The sequence below is a fragment of the Sciurus carolinensis genome, chromosome 3 (assembly GCF_902686445.1).
Source record: "Sciurus carolinensis chromosome 3, mSciCar1.2, whole genome shotgun sequence".
Classification (NCBI taxonomy): Eukaryota; Metazoa; Chordata; class Mammalia; order Rodentia; family Sciuridae; genus Sciurus; species Sciurus carolinensis.
In genome coordinates, this window is record NC_062215.1 from 12,722,451 (window position 1) to 12,741,601 (window position 19,151).

At 45.2% G+C, this 19,151-nt stretch overlaps 1 protein-coding gene across 2 annotated transcripts in view; it reads left to right on the forward strand.

The window, feature by feature from the left end:
• The window catches only part of Prkca (protein kinase C alpha), a 403,509-nt gene that overhangs the window by 142,735 nt on the left and 241,623 nt on the right, over positions 1 to 19,151 (forward strand). For both annotated transcript variants that reach the window (XM_047543070.1, XM_047543071.1), the window contains exon 3: positions 9,093 to 9,175. In XM_047543070.1, coding sequence (XP_047399026.1) covers positions 9,093 to 9,175 — 83 coding nt within the window. The remainder of the gene's footprint in view (positions 1 to 9,092; positions 9,176 to 19,151) is intronic.

The following is a 19,151-nucleotide window of genomic DNA, read 5'->3' on the forward strand; positions in this document are numbered from 1 at the left end:
ACAGAGAAAGAAAAATGGGAGCCAGAAGGGATAGGGAGGGAGGGAAGGTGACAGAACCTCCTCCTTTACATGTTTCTCCCTCCCTGGACCCTGAGCTCCCCAAGGGCAGAAAGAGAATCCTGACTACCCCCTGTACCTCCATGTTATATGCCTTGGTATACAGTAGGAGCTCAAAAAGTGCTTACCATAAATACTTAGGATGAACGTGCTCCTAATGGACACCTGTGATGAGCAGTGAATCACTGCACAAATAACAGAATGAATGCTCTTCCCCAAATCCTTTGCCCAGAACGTGACCGAGTCACCATCAGAAACACACGTGCGCGCGCGCGCGCGCACACACACACACACACACACACACACACACACATACACCTGTAGAGATAGAAAGAGAGAAAAGAGAGACCCTTAGAGTTGCATCGCTTCTCGCAGTCTCCAGAACGTGTCATCTGACGTTTCCGTCCCTGGGCCGCACTTCTGCATCCTGGTGAGAACAAGCCTGCCTCTGCGTGCGCGTGCCCACAGCAAGATGGCACCAGGTCGAGGGCTCCATCCACCCCGTCAGGGTCTGTTCTCCACTTGCTGGAGGTGAGAATTGAAGCAGGAGGCCTCTCGGAGTTCCCGGGCCACCGTTTCTTTAGCCTCCTGTTTGGGGGACACTTGGGTTGCTGTTAGACTTACAGTGATGTGCATTGTGCTGAGAGAGTGCGTGCCCTGTGTCGGTGCCCTGTTCTGCTGGACTATGGAAATCGTCAACTGAAAGTGGAAGAGAGAAGGCAAGACAGAGAGGCCTAGAACTCAGTTCAGCTTCCTCAACTCTTTACGGCTTTCTTACAAGCCCCCTTTTAATTCCAGACTCAAAAAAAGAAGTCTTAAGACTATTGCAGAAAGCCTGGTACGATGGTTTGATGCGCCCTTGGGTAGAACATGTGGTGGCCCTTAGGTCCAGAATGGGGAAACCCGACGGGCACACTGGCTCACGGGTGCTCAGATGTGGAACCCATATTACAAAATTAACAACTGACACCAAAAGCAAAGTTGGGTATTCAGCTGATCCTGAAATCGGCACAGAAACACGGCTTGATCTGAGCTTCATAAAGCAAACCTTGGATTTCCCTTCAAATACATCCGCCTGGTTTGTCATATCATTATCTTTAAGGACTCCCCCGCCCCATAAAATAGATGACCCTGGGTACTGCAGTTCCTGGAGTAACTGGGATTTTATTAATTCATCATTGATATTAGATGTTTCAGTTGGGAGTGGAAGAATATGGGAATAAGTTGAAATCAGTGATGGAAGAGGGATCGGCTGACTGTTGGCATCTGTGTGGCTCTCCTCATCTTGATTCTCCCAAGAGTGGCTTCTGGGCCGGAGTGGGTCAGTAGTGACCAGCCGCCGCCCACCTTCTTTTCTCCATGGCTCTGAGGAACTTCTTGGCTGGCGGGCCTCTGGCTGGTCTTGACTTCTCCAGGCTCTCTCCTGACTCTCCCCACACCTCCTGGACTGCCTCCTCTTCCCACGTCAGCTGCAGAATGTGGGCATTCCCAAAAGGACTCCTGCTCCTCTGATTTCTGCTCCAGCAGGCTCATACCTCTTGAAGCATGGTCCCTAGGCCCCCACTGTCCTCTGGCCTCTGACCTGGAAGTGCCAGTGCCTGCCTGACATGTCGTGTTAGTCAGCTGTTTCGCCGCTGTGATTAAATGACCCCACCAGCATGACTGTAAAGGAGGAGAGGTTTATTTAAGGGCTCGTGGTTTCAGAGGTCTTGGTCCATAGAAGGCGGCTCCATTCCTCAGGGCTCAAGGTGATCAGGAAGCAGAGAGAGGCTCCACTTGCCAGATAGAAATATTCACACCCCCAAGCCACAACCCAGTTCCCAGCTCCTCCAGCCACACCCTGGCTGCTCCAGTCACCACTCAGTTAATCCCATCAGGGATTAGTTCACTGATTAGGTTGAGACTCTTACAACCCAATGATTTCTCCTCTGAACCTTCTTGCATTGTCTCAGGCATGAGCTTTTGGGGGACACCTCACCTCCAAACCATAACACATGTCTAGCTGGGAGACCCTGCAGCACATTGCACTCAACCTGTCTGTAATGCAAACTTCTGTGTGAATGATGGCACCAAGAATAGTTCCTGCTGCCTGTGTGGTACCAGGTTCCCCAAGTCTGGGGGATTCCTTCCCTATGTCTCCTCCTTTCACATCCCACAGTTGGCCAGTCCCCTGTTAGCAGTTAGAACTCTGTCTCCTACACTTAGAGAAAAGCCATTTCCAACATGCACAAACAATAAAAGCAAATGCGATACGGTTTTGTGTATTCACGTTTATTAAATTCCATGGCGTATATGAAGGGATAGGTATGTATGAAGAAAATGACATTTTTAAAGGGTACTTCATGGTTCACGCGACTGAGAGCCTAAAGTCGCGTGAATTCCACGCCAACGCCAAGATGCAGTTTTTTTCTCTCTTTCTTTCCTTCTTTTTCTGCACTCTGTTTCATCCTGAGGTTTCCCTTTGGGTTGCAAGATCTGAACAGTGACTTAGGGGCACCCTGCAGTCCCGTTTCCCCCAAGGATCACATTCCATCTCTAAGTTCTTCAAAATAGATCTCAGACCCCACCAGCACGAAAAGGAGGCTCTGACATACTTGGTGAAATTAGACAAAAGGAAATTGAAGGAAGTTAAAGATGCTTCTCCTGGAGAAGGGGAAAGAGATGCCTGCTCCGACAGGGGAATCCTGAGTGTTTTGAAAGCATTTATTGGGAATCTGCGTGTGCGTGCTAGGAGGCAGAGCCGGTGCCGTCTGAAGAATGGCGTGCCTTATGCTATGTGACAAGGCACATTTATTTGATTTGTTTTCATACAACTTTAACATGTATCCCAGGAGAAGACTGTTTTCATTGTTACAAATCTGAAACCAATAATTTTCTTTTAACATGCAAATATAATATAAGCTCAATTTTTCATTACTCTCCCTGCAAAGCTGAAAGCGGTTGACTTGCCTTAGAGATTTTCACTTCATTGGATTTTGATGTGACGTTACCTTTCATTAATCCTTTCCAGCTAAGCAAAATTTAATTAAAATCATCTCACATGATGGCAACCATTTATGTATTTAAAGAAGGAAGGGAAGAAAAAAAAAAAAAAAAAAAAAAAGGACTCAGGGAAGCTCAGCTACCAGCCTTCTGTTCTAAACAAAATCACACCATTAAATTTAGTAGGTTCTTCCTGGAATTCAGAATTGGTTACAGCATGGTGGTTTTCCCATTAATTTTGGATCAAGTAAATTTTTATGCCTATATTTCATTTTACATGTCTATTTCATGGATTTGAAAGGATTTGGAATTAGGGTGAAATGAAAGGAGATTTAATTTTTTAAGGTGAAATGGGAAATGATTCACAGCATTATGTATTTTTCCCCCTCCATGAACATGGCAATCTTTGTCAGTGTGGGTGGGTTGATGCCACTGTGCATATAGCATTAGGTGACAAAGTATCTCAACAATTTGACAAGAGAGCCACGCATGTGGTCTGAAGGTCCTGATTGCATCTTCACCATCTACATTTACAGCTCAAGGTGCCCTGGGAGACTGGGGTGGGGGGTGGCACATCTCTTATCCCCAACGGTCACGGGAGCCCTTGGCTCTGAGCTCTAAGCTTTCCCCATGACCCTGTCTATTCTGGCACTGATTTCATTTAGAATTTTGTGGAACGGAAGCAAATACTCTTATCTTGGTACTCCTTCTTGAGTTTCAACTAAAACTCAACTGTGGACATAAATCACTATAAAGCTGTCTGCACCTTCCTGTGCCTCTTTTTTTAGAATTTCAAGACTATTATTCTAGTTTGAATAAGTATTTAAATATTTTTTATTGTGGTAAAACATGTTACATGAGATTTATCATTGAAACAATTTTAAATGAGCAATTTGGTAGTGAGACATTCATTTAGTGTTGTGCAATCATCTTTATCCATTTCCAGAATTTTTATTTTTTAATCATGTAAGATAGAAACTGAACCCATTGATCACCAAATCCTGATTCCTTTCCTGTCCCAGTCCCTGGTAACTTGTGTTCTAGAGTGGGATCACACACATTTGTCCCTTCTCCTCTGGATTCTTTCTCTTAGCATATATGAAGGTTTATCCTCGTTGCTGCACATGTCAGGATTTGACTCCTTGTGTAACACCTTCCATTTGTCCATTCATGTGTTGATGGGCATTTGGGTTGTTCCCACCTCTTATTGGAATTGCTAAATCATACGATAATTATATGTTCAGATTGTAGCCAACCTCCAGACTGTTCTACAAAAGCTGTACCATTTTACATTCCCACCAGCAGTGGATGTGGGTTCCCATTTCTCTGTATCCTTGCCAACACTTTTCATTTCACCTTTTCTTCCTCTTTTTTTTTTTTTTAAAGAAAACAATAGCCTCCTAGTGGATATAACATGGTGACTAAGTACTCTTAGGTGAACTTTCCTCTTAGGTCAGAACTCTTGCTGTCCTTAATGATTTGAGGGTGACCAGTGCCAGTGGGCACTCCTGAGGGAGAGTCAGCATTGACTGGCCAGCAAGTACTCTGCTACATACAGCTCCTTTATCATCCATAGCATCAATTCACTGTTTTCTTTTTTTGTCAAACCTTTGTGGGAAAAGCCACTGTACCTACATTTTCTCAGGCTCTCTTCAGGATCAAGAACCCTCAGGCAGTCATCTATATGATGATGGCTTTTGACAGAGACAACTCTTGGGTCCCCCTGAGGGTGTTTAATGGGTCCTGACACATGATAGCCAATCTCATTCCTATCACATTTAAGGGGGGAGCAGTAGCAGAAGGGAGTGTTGCTTCTCTCTCATTTTTTTTGGTGTTTTACCTGACCTCTGTTGGTTGTTAGTCTCTTTAAACAAAGATGCGTGATTTGAGAGCACTGTTAATATCGGCATTGCAGAGTCTCAACACCTCTATTCTTTATTTGAAATTTTTGTGAATTCCTGAGCCAAAATTAGGTGCCTGTTATTTGTTGTGGTTCTGAAATACACTTATGACAGATGGAGAAAATGCTCCTAGTTTCTGTTTAGTTCATTTACTTCTATAAGCATGATTGGTGAGTGACAGGGGTCTCTGGACTGAGCATTCCCAACACCAAAATCAGGGCGTGTTAAGAAACATACTTGGCCAAGCCTGTGGTCTGTGTCACTCTTTGTCCCACCTCATCATTTGTTCCATGTGAGTGTGCACTCTGTCATCTAGTTATCCATCTCTGTGGGGTAGGATAAGTGTATCATGCAGAGGGTTAGAGGAAAGTGATTTTGTGCTTAGCAGTAAATGGCGTGAAGATTTATCTTGTGTCTCTAAGACATGGGTTAGCTTCCTGTTTTCCACACTGTTATTTGGTTTCGCAGACACAGGTGACCCACAGTCTTTGAAATGAGCTCCAACTCAGTCTCGCTGAGCAGCCTTGTGACTTTTTAAGCACAGATTTGTTCAAGGACTAAGAGTCTGGACCCCTATAAAACCATGAAACAGAAAGAATCTGCCTTGATTTGTGTCTCCACTTCCTCCCAGCTGAATTCCTGGCTGCCAAGGTCAGGCAGGTATTTAGTTGAGGGTATATCATGTGCCACGAACCACCTTATTTCCCCTTCTCCCAATTCCCCTTACTCCACATAACATAAGATAAATTCCTTTAGATTTTAAAATGTGAAAGACAATAGCCTCCAATTTTTAGCCAGAGAAAAATCTATGCTGGTTATCTCCAGGTAAGTCCGGAATATTCTTATTTTATTTTCTCAGTCTATTTGTTTAACTTCACTAGCAAGACTTTTCAAATATTTTGATTATATTGTCTAACAAAATGTGCATTATCCACTTTACTTTGCAACTTGAAACCAAAGGTCAAGACCAGCCATTTTGGAATCTCTGGTCATAACTGGGTTTACTGGGGCAGACTTTCCCAGGAAAATGCTGTATCCAGCCAGAGTCAGCCCAACTTCAAGGTCCTCATCTCCATCTCTTCATGGAGGGTGAGGGTGGGGTTAAAGATAAGGGACCAAGCTTTCTCTCCTTAGTCACCCAAGCTGGGCATATCCTATTTCCTTGTCCTTTGGAGGTTATCCTTCATGAATCTTGAGTTCTCGAACAGGCCTATGGAGTCTTCATCCTCAGCTAACCCACATCTGTGAGTGACTCTTTAGAAACACAAGGCCCCTCTCCCTTCTGTCTGTCTCCTGTTGGGTGAATCCAATCATTAAAATGAGAAGCTTCTGTGTGTGGAAGAAGGGGAGGGAGCTCCTCAGGCAGGGTGGGATAATGTAATTTGGGGGTAGTTGGGTTTTTGCTTCCCTGTAAATTATACTGGGCAGTGATGGCCTGGTTCTTCTCAGGAAAAAATATGAAATGAGACATTTTTTGAGGTGTGCAATAGAAATACTTCCAGCTGGAGCTATGCAATTGCATTGACGTGGAGATGCGGATAGAAACGACAGATAAAAAAGATAAAATGTCTTTCCAGAGGGATTTGATAAATATGGGTTTTCTTAACAGTGTTCATCTGAATGTGGAGATGACTTTAAAAAATAAAAAGGATGAAAGACCTGGGTGTTTAAACTATTAAGTGGGAAATCAGAATACTGATTTTTCTCCTCCTAACACCGTCTCTAGAATAAACCACCATCAGGAATATTGCCGCTCTGACCCCTTCCATTCATAATTGATCTTTCTGATTCCAGTGAATGAGAGATGACTGTGTGCCTGAGGCTGTGAGCAGATCAGATTAATTTGCACCTTCGCAGCCCTGCTTTATTATCTATCCTTGGAGGATTTTGCAATCAAGATGCTTTTAGCAGAACACAGTGGAAAGGACGCTCCTCTGAGGACTCCCAGGAGCTCAGTGCTGCCCTTCCATTGGCTCAGCACTGCCCGGGCAGCCCGGGGGCCCTTTCTTCTGCTTCACTCCAACCTCTTCCAGCCCCTGACGGTGCACAGCAGTGGGCAGGTGTATCTTGTGTGGCGGATGGTCTGTGGCAGCCCGAGAGAGCCCCTCTCCTGGGCAGCTCCACCTCTAAAAGGGTGCTTCTCTATGAGATCTTTATTCATTAACTATTCTGTGATGGCTCCCACCCAACAATCACTCCTGATTCTTCTTCCCTTATATGGAATCCCCATCTCTTCATCCTCTGGGCTTGGATAGGTATGCATGTCTGTGTGTACATAGGTATGTGTATGTCATATGAAATAGGATGTTCGATGCAGGGTATCCATGGTTCATCAGCAAGTCCTGAAATTCTTCTGCAATTTCTCTGGCATCTATTACTTCCATATCTTAGCAACCTGAATAGTGATGGACAGTTATTTTCGTACCTCAACTATGCAAAAGACTTCTAACTGGATCTTATGGCCCCAAATCTATTCTATTAAATTCTTCATATTGCTACCATTTGCATGTCTCAGGTATCGCTTTTGTCTGTGCTACTTTTGGTTTAAAACCTTTCAGTGACTTCAAAGCTCATCAAAAATATTCTGAATTTCTTTCTGACCACTCAAGGTCCTCTAAGTATCCTCTCAGTACTTGATCTCCTGTTGGGAGTTCAGCTCTCAGCAAACTTGCCATCCTTTCCCACCCACTGAAATGGCTCACCCTCTTTGATCTCCTTCGTGTACTAACATGTGTGCAGGGAGTTGCATTATTATTGATGAGAGGAGAAAATAGCACATGAACTGAGAATTTGAGGAGTTCTATCTTTCTTTGTGTAGTGTCTTAGTTGCTTTCTGCTACTATAATAGAATACTCGAGACCGGTCATTTATAAAGCACAGAAATTTATTTTCTCACTGTTCAGGAGGCTAGGAAGTCCAAGGTCAGGTGCTAAAATCTGGTGAGGCTGTTCTTACTGCCTTCTCCAGATGGAGGGAACACCTCATCTTCACACAATGGAAGGCAAAGTGACAAAAGGGGGCTGAACTTGCTCTTTCTATGGCATAAATCCTGCCCATGAGGACCAAACCCTGAGGGCCCAACCACCTCCCCAAGGTCCCACCTCCCAAAACCCATGCAGTCCAATCAAATTTCAGTGTGAGTTTTGGAAGGAACAAACATTCAAACCACAGCTTGCAACTTCCCCAACACTTCTGAGTGTATATTGTTTCCTTAGAACCTTTTTATTATTTAATGAGGACCAACAGTAATGGAGGCTGCCCTTTGAAGCTAGACTTCAGTCTTTGAAGGTCTGGCTAATTAGGTCGATTATTGCTCATATTCTCCACATTGTATGATCCATGCAAACCTCTTAGGGGCTTGCTTACTCATTTCTCTAACAGATAATCTTATTGATACATCTCCAGGAGTAGGTATGAAAACCACGTGGAGCCTGGAAAATAGAGAAGTCCTCAGAGGAGAATTATTAACTGTGCTCTTCCACTCTGGGCAGCCACGTTGTATATAGATTTTGCTAGATTTGCAGGACTCCCCAAGCTCCTGACAGCATCTGTAGTAACAGGCAGAAAGAAGTTGTTTGGGCACACCCCAACTTCCACCATTTCAGAGGGCTGTTTTCTGGAGATTGGGTTAGGGCCTTCATGATTCCCTTAAGCTTAGAATTCTGCTGAGGATGTCTTACAAACCACGTAAAGGAATGCTCACGGGTTATTTATAATCAGTTCTTCTTTTTGTATTTGCGTTTTTTTAACAGGGTATAATGTCAGCTCATGTATGTGCAGACATGTGTAAGTGTGCATGTAGGTGTGGTATGGGACATCGCAAGTTCTTTAGGTTTGGATTCTGACTTGGATTTTAAGAAACTGTCTTGCACTCTATATCTCCCCTCTCCTTTGACTTTAGAGGGCAGGAGCCACAGCTTAGGACTCCTGGGCTCCTAACAGCACTGGAATTTTGTGACGTTATCATCAGTGAGTCAATCAATACAAATTGTTGACAATGCCTAGGTGACTTGCCTTCTGATTGCTGTTTATAAGATTCTATGTACATTGAAATTAAAATGACTTCTAACCATAAGTAGCCCTGTTTGGAGAACGAAGTCCATGTATTAGATCGAGGCCATTCTGATTTTTGTCTTCTTTTCTCTCCATCAGTTTGCTGTTTTGTGGTTCACAAGAGGTGCCATGAATTTGTTACTTTCTCATGCCCGGGTGCAGACAAGGGACCCGACACTGATGTAAGTAGCCTACAAACCATTATTTGATGTTAATGTGAATTTCTGAGCTTTCTTTTCTTTTTTAACAACCGTACAGCTGTTGTTTTGGCATAGACTATTAATGAGAAGACAGTTCTCAATTAGTCTCATGTAACTTCGGCTTGCGCTAATGAGCAGATTTATAGTCCTTTTGAGCCCTGGACTACTTCTCAGAGAAGTCCTCAGAGGAGAATTATTAGCTGTGCTCCTCCACTCTGGGCAGCCACGTTGACTCAGCCCACCAAATTTATTGCAATGACTGCGTTGACACATTTTACAACGAACATAAATCACCCTTCAGTTTATTTCTAAAGGTTTTTGAACGGATGGGGCCATCCTTGGCATTGGCTGCTCTCTTCGCGAGAGTAGTCTTACCCTTTCATTAGGTAGGGTTCTAAGTGCTACCATTGTTGGAAATGACTTTGTATTTGTTTCACTGAGCAATGATCTCTGAAGCTGCCAAATCGTTGCATTTATTTGTGTCCTGATTGTTCTTCTCTACTGAATGACTGTTGAATCTCATCTTATCCCAAAACAAAACAAAACAAAACAAAAAGATCCGAGAGGGAGGTGGACACGAAATGTCAATTTCTGAAATATATTGGGTGGAAGGGAACTTGGGTGTTACGTGAAAGATATTATTTTAACTGAAAAGAAGTTGCAAGGGAGGCCTGGATAAGTGGACTTTTCCACTCTGATTTGCTTTTGCCAGATCAGTGGTTACTCACTTTATGGTGTGGGCTTCACAGGGGTGCCCCTGTTAGCACTTGTTCCCAGTGATGAACTCGGATTTCGAGTGGCTTCCTCAGTGCAGGCAGGGCTCAGCTCTTCCCTTCTCAGAGGATTTCACTGTGGGTTTTACGGCACTCAGATGTGTGTGGTTGAAACCCATGATGTGAGGGAACCTTTGGTGACCTTCATTTGACCTTCAGTGCACTGAAACACCACGCCACAGTTAAGATGGCGGTGGAGGCAGCAGTAAGTGGGCGCCATGGGCACAGGGCTTCCGTGTTCCACAAAGGTCCCAGAGGTAACCTCTAGAGGCCACTTTGCTTCATCTCTTTGTGGATAAGAAATTTTGCCCAAGTTCATGGATACTTACTGCCTTGTCTGCCAACAAAGCTCATGTCTTTCCTCCCCCACCTCAATTGCCCATATGGTCCCCCTTTCTGGAATACCATCTCCACTTGGAGCATTTTAGAGATTAAAAAAAATAGATGGAAGGAAGGTTGTGTCCCAACTTTTCCAAAACCCCAAAGTCCTTTTGCTCTTTTTTGATGGTGTCCCAAAGAATCATGTGGTGACCCTTCTACTTCTTTGCTCATGATTCCTATCTTAATCCTCTTAACGTTCCTTATTTTTCTTTTATCTCCTCCCATTTTGGTACCATCAGGGTTAGGCAGGAGTAGGGAATTGGACATGCACGACTCCGGAGACTGAGGAGGGAGGCTGGCGAGTTTGAGGCCAGCCTGGGCAGTAAAGTGAGACCCCTTCTCAAAAACCAAATTAAGAAATGGAGTGGACATGTGGACAGGCTGCAGGAGTATAGATAGTTTGTATCACCCCTTCCTCTCTTTCTTCTTTGCACTTTCTCATTCTTTCAGTTAAGTATTTATGCTGAGAATCTGAAACACTCCCAGCTCTTGTCTGGTGACTTGGATGCAAGAACCAGGACAGAAATGTGCTCCTTGCCCTGAAGGGAATTGCTCAGGGGAAGGGGGACTTTAAAAAAGTCACTGATGAAAACAGGACACAGGTGCACTGAGCAGGTTGACCTGAGGGACCTGATCTGGGAGCTACACCGAGGCAATGGCATTTGAGCTGAGCTTCAAGAGTGGGTAGAGCATAGGCAGGCAAAAGGGAAAGAAGGGACATCAGCTACAGGTACGTCCCGGACACAGGGAAGAGCACGTTCACAGCCCAAACGTGGGAAGGAGCTCGGCCTATGAGCACACGAGACAGTCAGGTGTCAGATGTTTGTTAACAATCCCGAAGGATTTGGAACACCATCCGGGAAGCAGTGGGGTGCTGGGCATGTTTTACACTAGGAATGATATAACACACTGTTTAGGAAATGGATCGGGCAGGAGGTGGGTTGGTAGAGAACATGCAGAGGCTGCTCCTCCCCAGGGGAGGCAGGGGAGCTGGAGGCAATGGGGATGGACAGAGGAAACACATTCAAGATGCATTCAGAGGCAGATCAGCAGTTCTTGGTCACCGTGGGGTCAGGGAGAGGGAAATGTTGAAAGTAACTCTAAGATTTCTGGCCCAAATACCTCAATGGATGGAGGTACTTTGGGGCCTTGGGGACTCTGACACTGAGCCTCATTTTAATATCCTTAAGTAAAGATAAGAGATGCTTTTTTTTTTTTTTTTTTTGCTTTTTTTTTTAAGATGAGAGAGAAAGAAGGTACATGTGATACAAAAAGATATAAAAATCAGCCAATCCTGAGTCCTAAGAGATGGTGTATGGTCTTCCAAAGAGAAAAATGTGCCTTTTGTTCTTTGGAGCTAGGAGACCTGAGATGAGGGCTTTCTGCAGCCAGGGCAGAGGTATCATCTGTGTGCAGGGTGAGTTTACGCACTGTGTAATTATTCAAGCATGTCTTGAGGAGTCACAAGGTGGCGAAACTCAACTGTACCAGGCAGGTCCTGGAAAAGCATGAAGACATCAGAATATGGAACTGAGAGGAGAGTATAGGAGTTTCATGTTTTATCTTTTCCTGAATAAACTTTAAGATCACAGAATTCTAGAGTTAGAAGTTTCCAGACCAAACCTCTTTATTTTGTAGTAAGCAGACTGAGGAGCATGGAGGGAAGGTATAACTGGCCTGGGTACTGCCATGTGCTGCTTCTCGGGTACCTGACCGGTTTGTGGTTGGCTCCTCCAAGGATCTGGTCTGAAGGGGAAGAGTGAGTTTGGTGACTGGTTAGCTCCTACCTGATGCACTCATGGAAAGCTCTGTTCAAATACCTAGAAAAGTGTTAGAGGGCATGAAACAGATCCATTGAAAGAACAAAAGGTTTAGGGGAAATGAAGGAGAATTTAGGAGGAAAAGCTGCCCTGAGTTTTTTTCCCCCCTTGAAAAATTTAAAAACTTGAATTAATGTTCTTTTTCATACCACAAGGGATGGTTAAGATGTACTGTTCATGTCCTGCTTAACAATGGCATTCCCTGAGCTCAGAGGTGCCCCAGCAGTCACAGATGGAGGAGGGGGGTTTGCAGAGCGTGTGAAATCCACAAATATTGTACCTGCTCTGCCATCTTCAAGATGAAAGGGAAGGAAGAGTACTGAGAGATAAGCCAGCGGTACCCAGATGACAGCAGCCAGATGGGAGACTGTTCCGAGTTCTTTTGAACTGAGATGCTCTTTGGGGCACAAGGAGCAGCTGTAGTTGAAAGCCTGCATTAGTGCAGAACCTCTTAGGGCTTCAGGGTGCCACACAAGGGCCCCTGGATGATCGTCAGGCCAAGTTTTCAGCCCTTCCTCTGCCCCTTCTGGATGAGCAGCACCTCCCTGGCCGGTGCTCCCTCCCAGGGCCTGGGGAAAGGAGGCAAGCCTCTTCCAGACTCTGAAGTGCATCCCCACACACCGAGTAGAGCAGAAAGGAAAGCAAGGGGCTTTTAAGGGGATGTTGTTAGAGGTGAACTCAGCCACCGATGCTGCAGATCTTTGGAGACAGGATTCAAAAGCAGGGGAGTGTGGATGAGGCTCCGGGTGGCTCCCGGGTCAAGCTGCACTCTTCCCACTCCGTGTTGGGAAGGCCTTTTGAGTCTGAGCAAGTTTGCACTTCCAGGTGGGCAGCCTCAGAATACAGCCTGGGACCCTGCCCGGTATCCTGCCCTGCATCCACGGTTTTATAAAAGAGCATTGCAAAATAGCCTGGGAACGCTCCAGGCTTAGGAATAGCTTTTCTCTCTTCCCCACCAGATTCAGATGAGAATGGAGACATGGACAGGTTGAAGAGGGAATGGGGCCTTATTCTGCTTTGAGCACATGGGGGATGACAGTGACTTTGCACTGTGGAAGAGCCACGAGCACCGGGATTCTCTTCCCTGCCCTGGGAGGGCTGTGGGCTATGGTCTGTTTGGGCCTGTTCTTCCCCAGCCTTCTTCCTTTCACTCCTTACAATTTTCTTTCTCCAGCTGTCAGTCCCTCAGTGCTCCTTCCTATCCTTAGAACAGTCTCCATTCATCTTAAGTTACATCTGTTCACCAGGCCTGCCCTGTTAGAGGGAAGCCAGGGTATTCAGCCCCCCCCCCCCCCCCCCCCCCGTGTGCATGTGTCTACGCTGGCGTGCATGCATGTGTGTATCCATTAGCACGTTCAATCCTTTTATACTTTGTTTTCTCTTAAGTGAGAAAAAAGCTGTGAAGCAGCCCTTTCAGAGGATCATATCAATCTCAGTCCTGCACTTAACACCATGATACACACCCCTCCCCAATCAGTGTTTGAAGTAATAGGGAGGGACATCGTTTGTGTGTGCTATGTATAAAATAATACAAATGCCAAACGACTCTTTGCTAGATACATATTCTTCGGTATGCTTATTCCATGCATTGATTATGGGCATTTAAAAAAAATTTTATTGGTGCATTATAATTATACATAATAGTGGAATTCATTGTTACATATTCATACATGTCCACAATAGAACAATGTAATTTGCTCAATTGTATTCCCCAGTATCTCCCTGTTCCCTCCCCTCCTCCGTCCCCTTGGTCCTTTTCTTCTTCTGTTCTGTCTCCCTTCCATTTTCACAAGCTCCCCCCAGATATGGTGATATTGGTCAAGTGGTGATGATGGGGTCTATCAAAGGCTTCAGGCATCTGGAGGAAAGAGCTGTTCCTTGTGTTTTTGTTGCTTTTTTGGGGAGTCATGCTGTTTTTTTACCTCCTTGTGTGTTTTCACCAGTGGTTTTGGCCTGTCCGGGGAGAATGGTTGACATGGTATTTTACACTTCTCAGTTCTGGGCTGTGCAGTTGAACAGTGCTCAGGGGACTTCTGGGTCCTTGTCGCACCTCACCTAGCAGGCAACCTGCACCCTTGGAGGCTGTGTCACGGGAGGGCTGATGGCAAGACATTGGGAAGGGCAGTCAGTGAAAGGCCGTGAAGGGCAGATCAGTTCATAGTCCGGAGCTTTGCCTGGGATCTGGGTGCAGGTCAGGTCTGTGAAGATTGGGCAGCTGACTTCCTGGAAGAAGCCAAATGCACCAACTCTCCACACCTAGAACCAAAAGCGGAACCCAGGGCACACGTTGCTGCCAAGCAGAAGTGATGTACCGTGGACAGCTGGACTCTGGGTGTGTGGGCGGTGGCTGTATGTCCTGGAAGCAAAACTGCTTTCTTTACAAGCATCTTGAGAATTCCATTGTTCTTCAGCTCTTCCCCGTGTCCCAGAAACCAATCAAACAAAAAAGGCTGCTGCATTGTTTAAAATTCAACATTTCAAAGATTCATTTATGACAAAAAAATTAAAGCATTTAAAATAAATCTAGACATAAATTTAATTAGTGGATCTTCTATTTTTTTTTCAAAATGTACTTTTCTGTTTAATATGGAAACGAGCTGATTTTGTGTGCAAAAGCCCTTATACTCTAAGACATTTGTCTATTCTTGAGAAGACAGAGAGTGAAGTGAGGTTTGTGTAAGGTCCAGGTGCCACAGACTTGTACGACCTCCCTTAGTATGCAGTAAAGAGTCCTGGGGTGGGGATCCACAGCCCTGTCTGGCCACGTCACCAAAGTTCTTTCTAGACCTTGGTGTTCCTATTTATATGTACGGAGAGTGAATTTAAGAGATTATTGAATGTTTGCTGGGGGCCTCCTGATGTGAAGGGTACAGAGGCCAAGAGAGTTCCTGCCCCCGAAGCGCAGGATCACCTTTTAATTGCAGAGACGAGCTCAGCACGCCCACGGGTACACTGTAAGATTGTTCAGCACGGCCACCGTGCCTGGAAAGCCCTGGTGAGTTTAGCAGAAGGACAGGGGACACGCAGGTGCATCTCAAGAGAGTGAAGGAAGGCTTTATGAAGATGCTGACATTTTAATACACATCTAGCTCACTTCAAATTTTTCTTTTAGAAATAAGTAGGCTCTCTTTTCATGATGGCCGGAGGGCACATCTTAATGCTGCTGTTGGACAGCACTGGAACAAGAGGACTTGACATAAGAATACAAGAGAGACTCACAGTGTTGTGCAGGTCCCAATGGGATGCCCCAGATAAGTATCTGAGGAAGCCCCCTTGGCATCCGCCCACGGGTGCCCTTACCCACTTGCCGTGATCCCACAGGAAACCTTAAAAAAGAAATTATTTCAGGGCTACAAACCCAATACAAAAACTCCACTGCTAATTCTGCTCTTCAGTGGGTGGATTATTTTATGTACCAGATTCACAGTAACAGAAGTATTTCCTGCAAAGGAAGGGACTCCTGCTGCCTTTGTGCCAAATTAATTTTGCTGGGAATTAAAATAGCCTTGAAGACTTAGATCCTCATCCATAGTTCTGATGAGCTGTGGGAGACAGCTGGGTTGTGGAGGGTGCATTGTCCTGATCTCCCAAGTTCTGGCCAGTGAGAAGAGAGAGGGTTGTGCATTTGCTTCCTGGTCTGTACTTGATCAACTGAAAGAAATGTGTGATGTAACTTCAAATGAAACGCTTATATTTTAACTAGTTACCAGAAGGTGCGTTTTCTAGGGAGGGAGGCACCCTGGGACTTATCCACTCAGTCCAGTGGTTTAGGTTGCTACAGTTTAGACATCTTTGGAACTCCACTTTTGAAAGACCTTACAAGGCCAGTAACACATTCTTTTCAAAATCTCTACCCTTGGCACCTTGTCAGCCTTTGAAAGTGTGTCGAGATGGTTTGGGGAAGCAACCCAAGATCCAAGGTAACCAGGTCAGCCCAGGAAACCCTTGACAGTGGACAGTACTGTTTTTGGTTCCAAAAAGGAGGTAAGACGATAAGGTAGAAATAGTGATTTTCTTATGAAATATAAAAAAACTATCTCTGACTTCAGGTCTGGCAGAGAATTTTTGTGTGTTAAGCCAGGAAATCATGGCAAAATAATTGTGTAGCTTATCAGGCACCTGTAGTTAATATGCCTGTTTCTTTAAAAAAAAAAAAAAATAGTCACATTACTTAGTGGTCATGCTACACAGCAAATTCCTTGTGGGAAAGTCCTTTACCTTTTCTCTTTGAGAACAGAGTGCCTGGTATGCGGCCTGACTCAGGGTGATGCTTAAAAAACATTTGTTGCACCAAAGAGAATCAGTCAGAAAAGGTCTGCTAACCTAAAATCTGGTCACCAGCTGTATTTGTCAGGTCTTGAATTACTTGGATATTTTTGTGTCACATGAGACTTTCAGTGAACTTCCCCAGTACCTAGGAATGGCTGTTTCATCAGTGTCATTATCATGGCATCTTGCGGGTGGGCACACCTGAGGGCTTTCTTGCTTTTTACAGTATCCATTTCTAACCGTGGTCTTAACTGTTGGGAATTAAGTTATAGCTTCTACCTGGTGGAGATCAATAATTAGCATGAAGGATTCCTTGTTTTTATTGTTTTGTTTTGGTTTTTTGGAGTCATCTCAAAAATACCAGACAGCTCCTGATATACACACCGAATTCCCTGGACCTGAGTGCTTTTGTTGGAAATGGTGTCTGAGGAACTGGCCACTACAGTTCAAGTCTGCACAATTTGTTGCAGGTTTATGATATTACATGACATGTGTTTGAACATCTCTCGCATGTCTGGTGCCTTCTTGCATCTATTGTTTCATTATGTGTAATCATTAAAGTTTCTTGAGCATTTATTATTGCCAACAGCTATGGAATGCAGTGGTTAAAAACAGGGCCTTCGTCTTCAAATAGCTCGTGTGCCTGAATGTTGTTATTCCTTCAGATAATTACTTCAGGGAATAACAGATACAAATACACTAGGTATACATTATTATTCCCACTGTACAAATGAGAAAATTGAGGTTCAGGTGATGAAGTGGCTTCCTGGAGTCCGGTAGTAAACAGACCTCTGAGCTGTGAACCGGGGGCATCTACTCCCATCCCCAACCTCTTCTCAATCCCACATGATTGTTCAGAAAACTCTACTTGAGGATCAGGTTTTCAGCGAAGCAGAGTCTGGGGTCACTATGACTATGAGAAATCTTAAAATGAAACAAGAAATTTGAAACAATGCAATCCTGAGATGTTAGCAGTCAATACTCTCCCAAGGGGGACCAGCAGTATGTCCCCATGGAGACTGGAGCATGCAGGGCAATGGGACCAGGTGGCAGCCAGCTGCAGTTTGCACACTTGACTCAGGGTTCTTCTGCAGAGGGTGCAGAGGAGGACTTTTCAGGACACTGCCTTTCTGGAAAGATTTGTTTCAAGTGGCTTCACCCTAAGCAGAAAGCTGGCCCAGGGAACTTCTTGGCTCATAACAGAGGCTTGTTCCTGGATTTTACTGAGTCACTTTTATTTATTTATTTTTAAAGCTGAACTCAGCATCCCATTCAATTAGGTGGTACCCTCCTGGCCTTCGCTCTGTTTGCACTGCTTAGTGAATTTTCCAGCAAGAGAGTCAGGGGGGCTGGCGCTGTAGCTCGGTGGTAGAGTGCTTGCCTCGCATGCGTGAGGCTGTGGGTTCCACCCTCAACACCACATAAAAATAAATAAAGATATGTGTCCATCTACAACTAAAAAAAAAAAAGTTACTAAAGAATCAGGAGGAGTCTAGACAGAGAAGTACATCTGCTAGAGTGCAGGAAGGAGGAAGGTTTACTGAGAATTTCCTAGCTAGCTTTATCCCTGTGGCATTTTATTTACAATGGAATCAGGGTCCCATCAAATGAACCCATCAAATGAAGTCAAATGAACCCACTTACTGGGGATTGCTCGTCTTTGGTAGGGGCTTAGGGAGAGGTAGCCAGTGGGAGGCCCGTGCTGTGCCCCCGTTGTTATTAGGTTGTACCACAAGCTGTGAGCAAACTCAGAGTCGAGTCGTGGAAGAGGTGAGGTGGACAGCGGGAAGGTCAGTTATTCTAATTATTTTGAAGCTCATTCAACATAGTTATCTTTTCAAGTCCCCAATATGTTTGAGAATGATGCACCCAGGGGAAAGCTAGCTTCTAGGAAGAATGCCATGGTCGTTATGACACATCGCATCAGGCATCGGGGCAGCCCTGATCCCAGTGGAGCTTCCCAGATCGCACTCTCCATGTAGAAAGGGTGCTTCAGGGCCTGGTGCTGAGGAGTCCTGATGGACCTGCACATCGCCGTCCTGATGTCCTTCCTTTTGCATCCCTGCTGCCCTGCAAACTAGTGCTTGCTCCTCTTACCCCTGCTGTGAGGGATTAACCAGCCGGCCATCTCTGCACGGTCTCCCCGGCCTGAGGCCTCGGGATTGCCTTGGTTGTGTCCATCTCTATTGGGTCCCATTCTAACAGGGCTGCAGCTCTGTGGCTCCACCTCCAGCTCATAGACACCACCTCGGGGAAGGGCTCGTGTTGTCCCCTGGGATGGCCTCACAGACTCTGGACTGTTTCTCTTCTAGACCATCCTGCCTATTGCCCGTTATTTGTCACAAAAAGAAAAGAATTCTGATCCTGCCACTCCTGTTTAAGGATTCCCAAGGGTTTCTGTGGGGTCACACGCCATGACTGTTCTCTGTGGCCGTTGTGTGGGGGCCAGGCCCCTCCTCCACATTGACCTCTCCAGCAGGGCAGCACAGGTTTCTTGTGTGGTAAAGTCAGTTTTCCAAGAGGGCAAGACTCAGGATACACACATGACAAGCTTCCATCACATTTCCTCATGTCCCACTGACCAAGCCATGTAATTAGGTTCCTTCAGAGAAACAGAACCAGGAGGGCTTGTATGTGGGCCTGGTTCTGAAGAGCTTTCACGTGAGGAATAAACTCATGCAGACATGGAGGCCAAATCCCAAGAGTTGTGGGGAG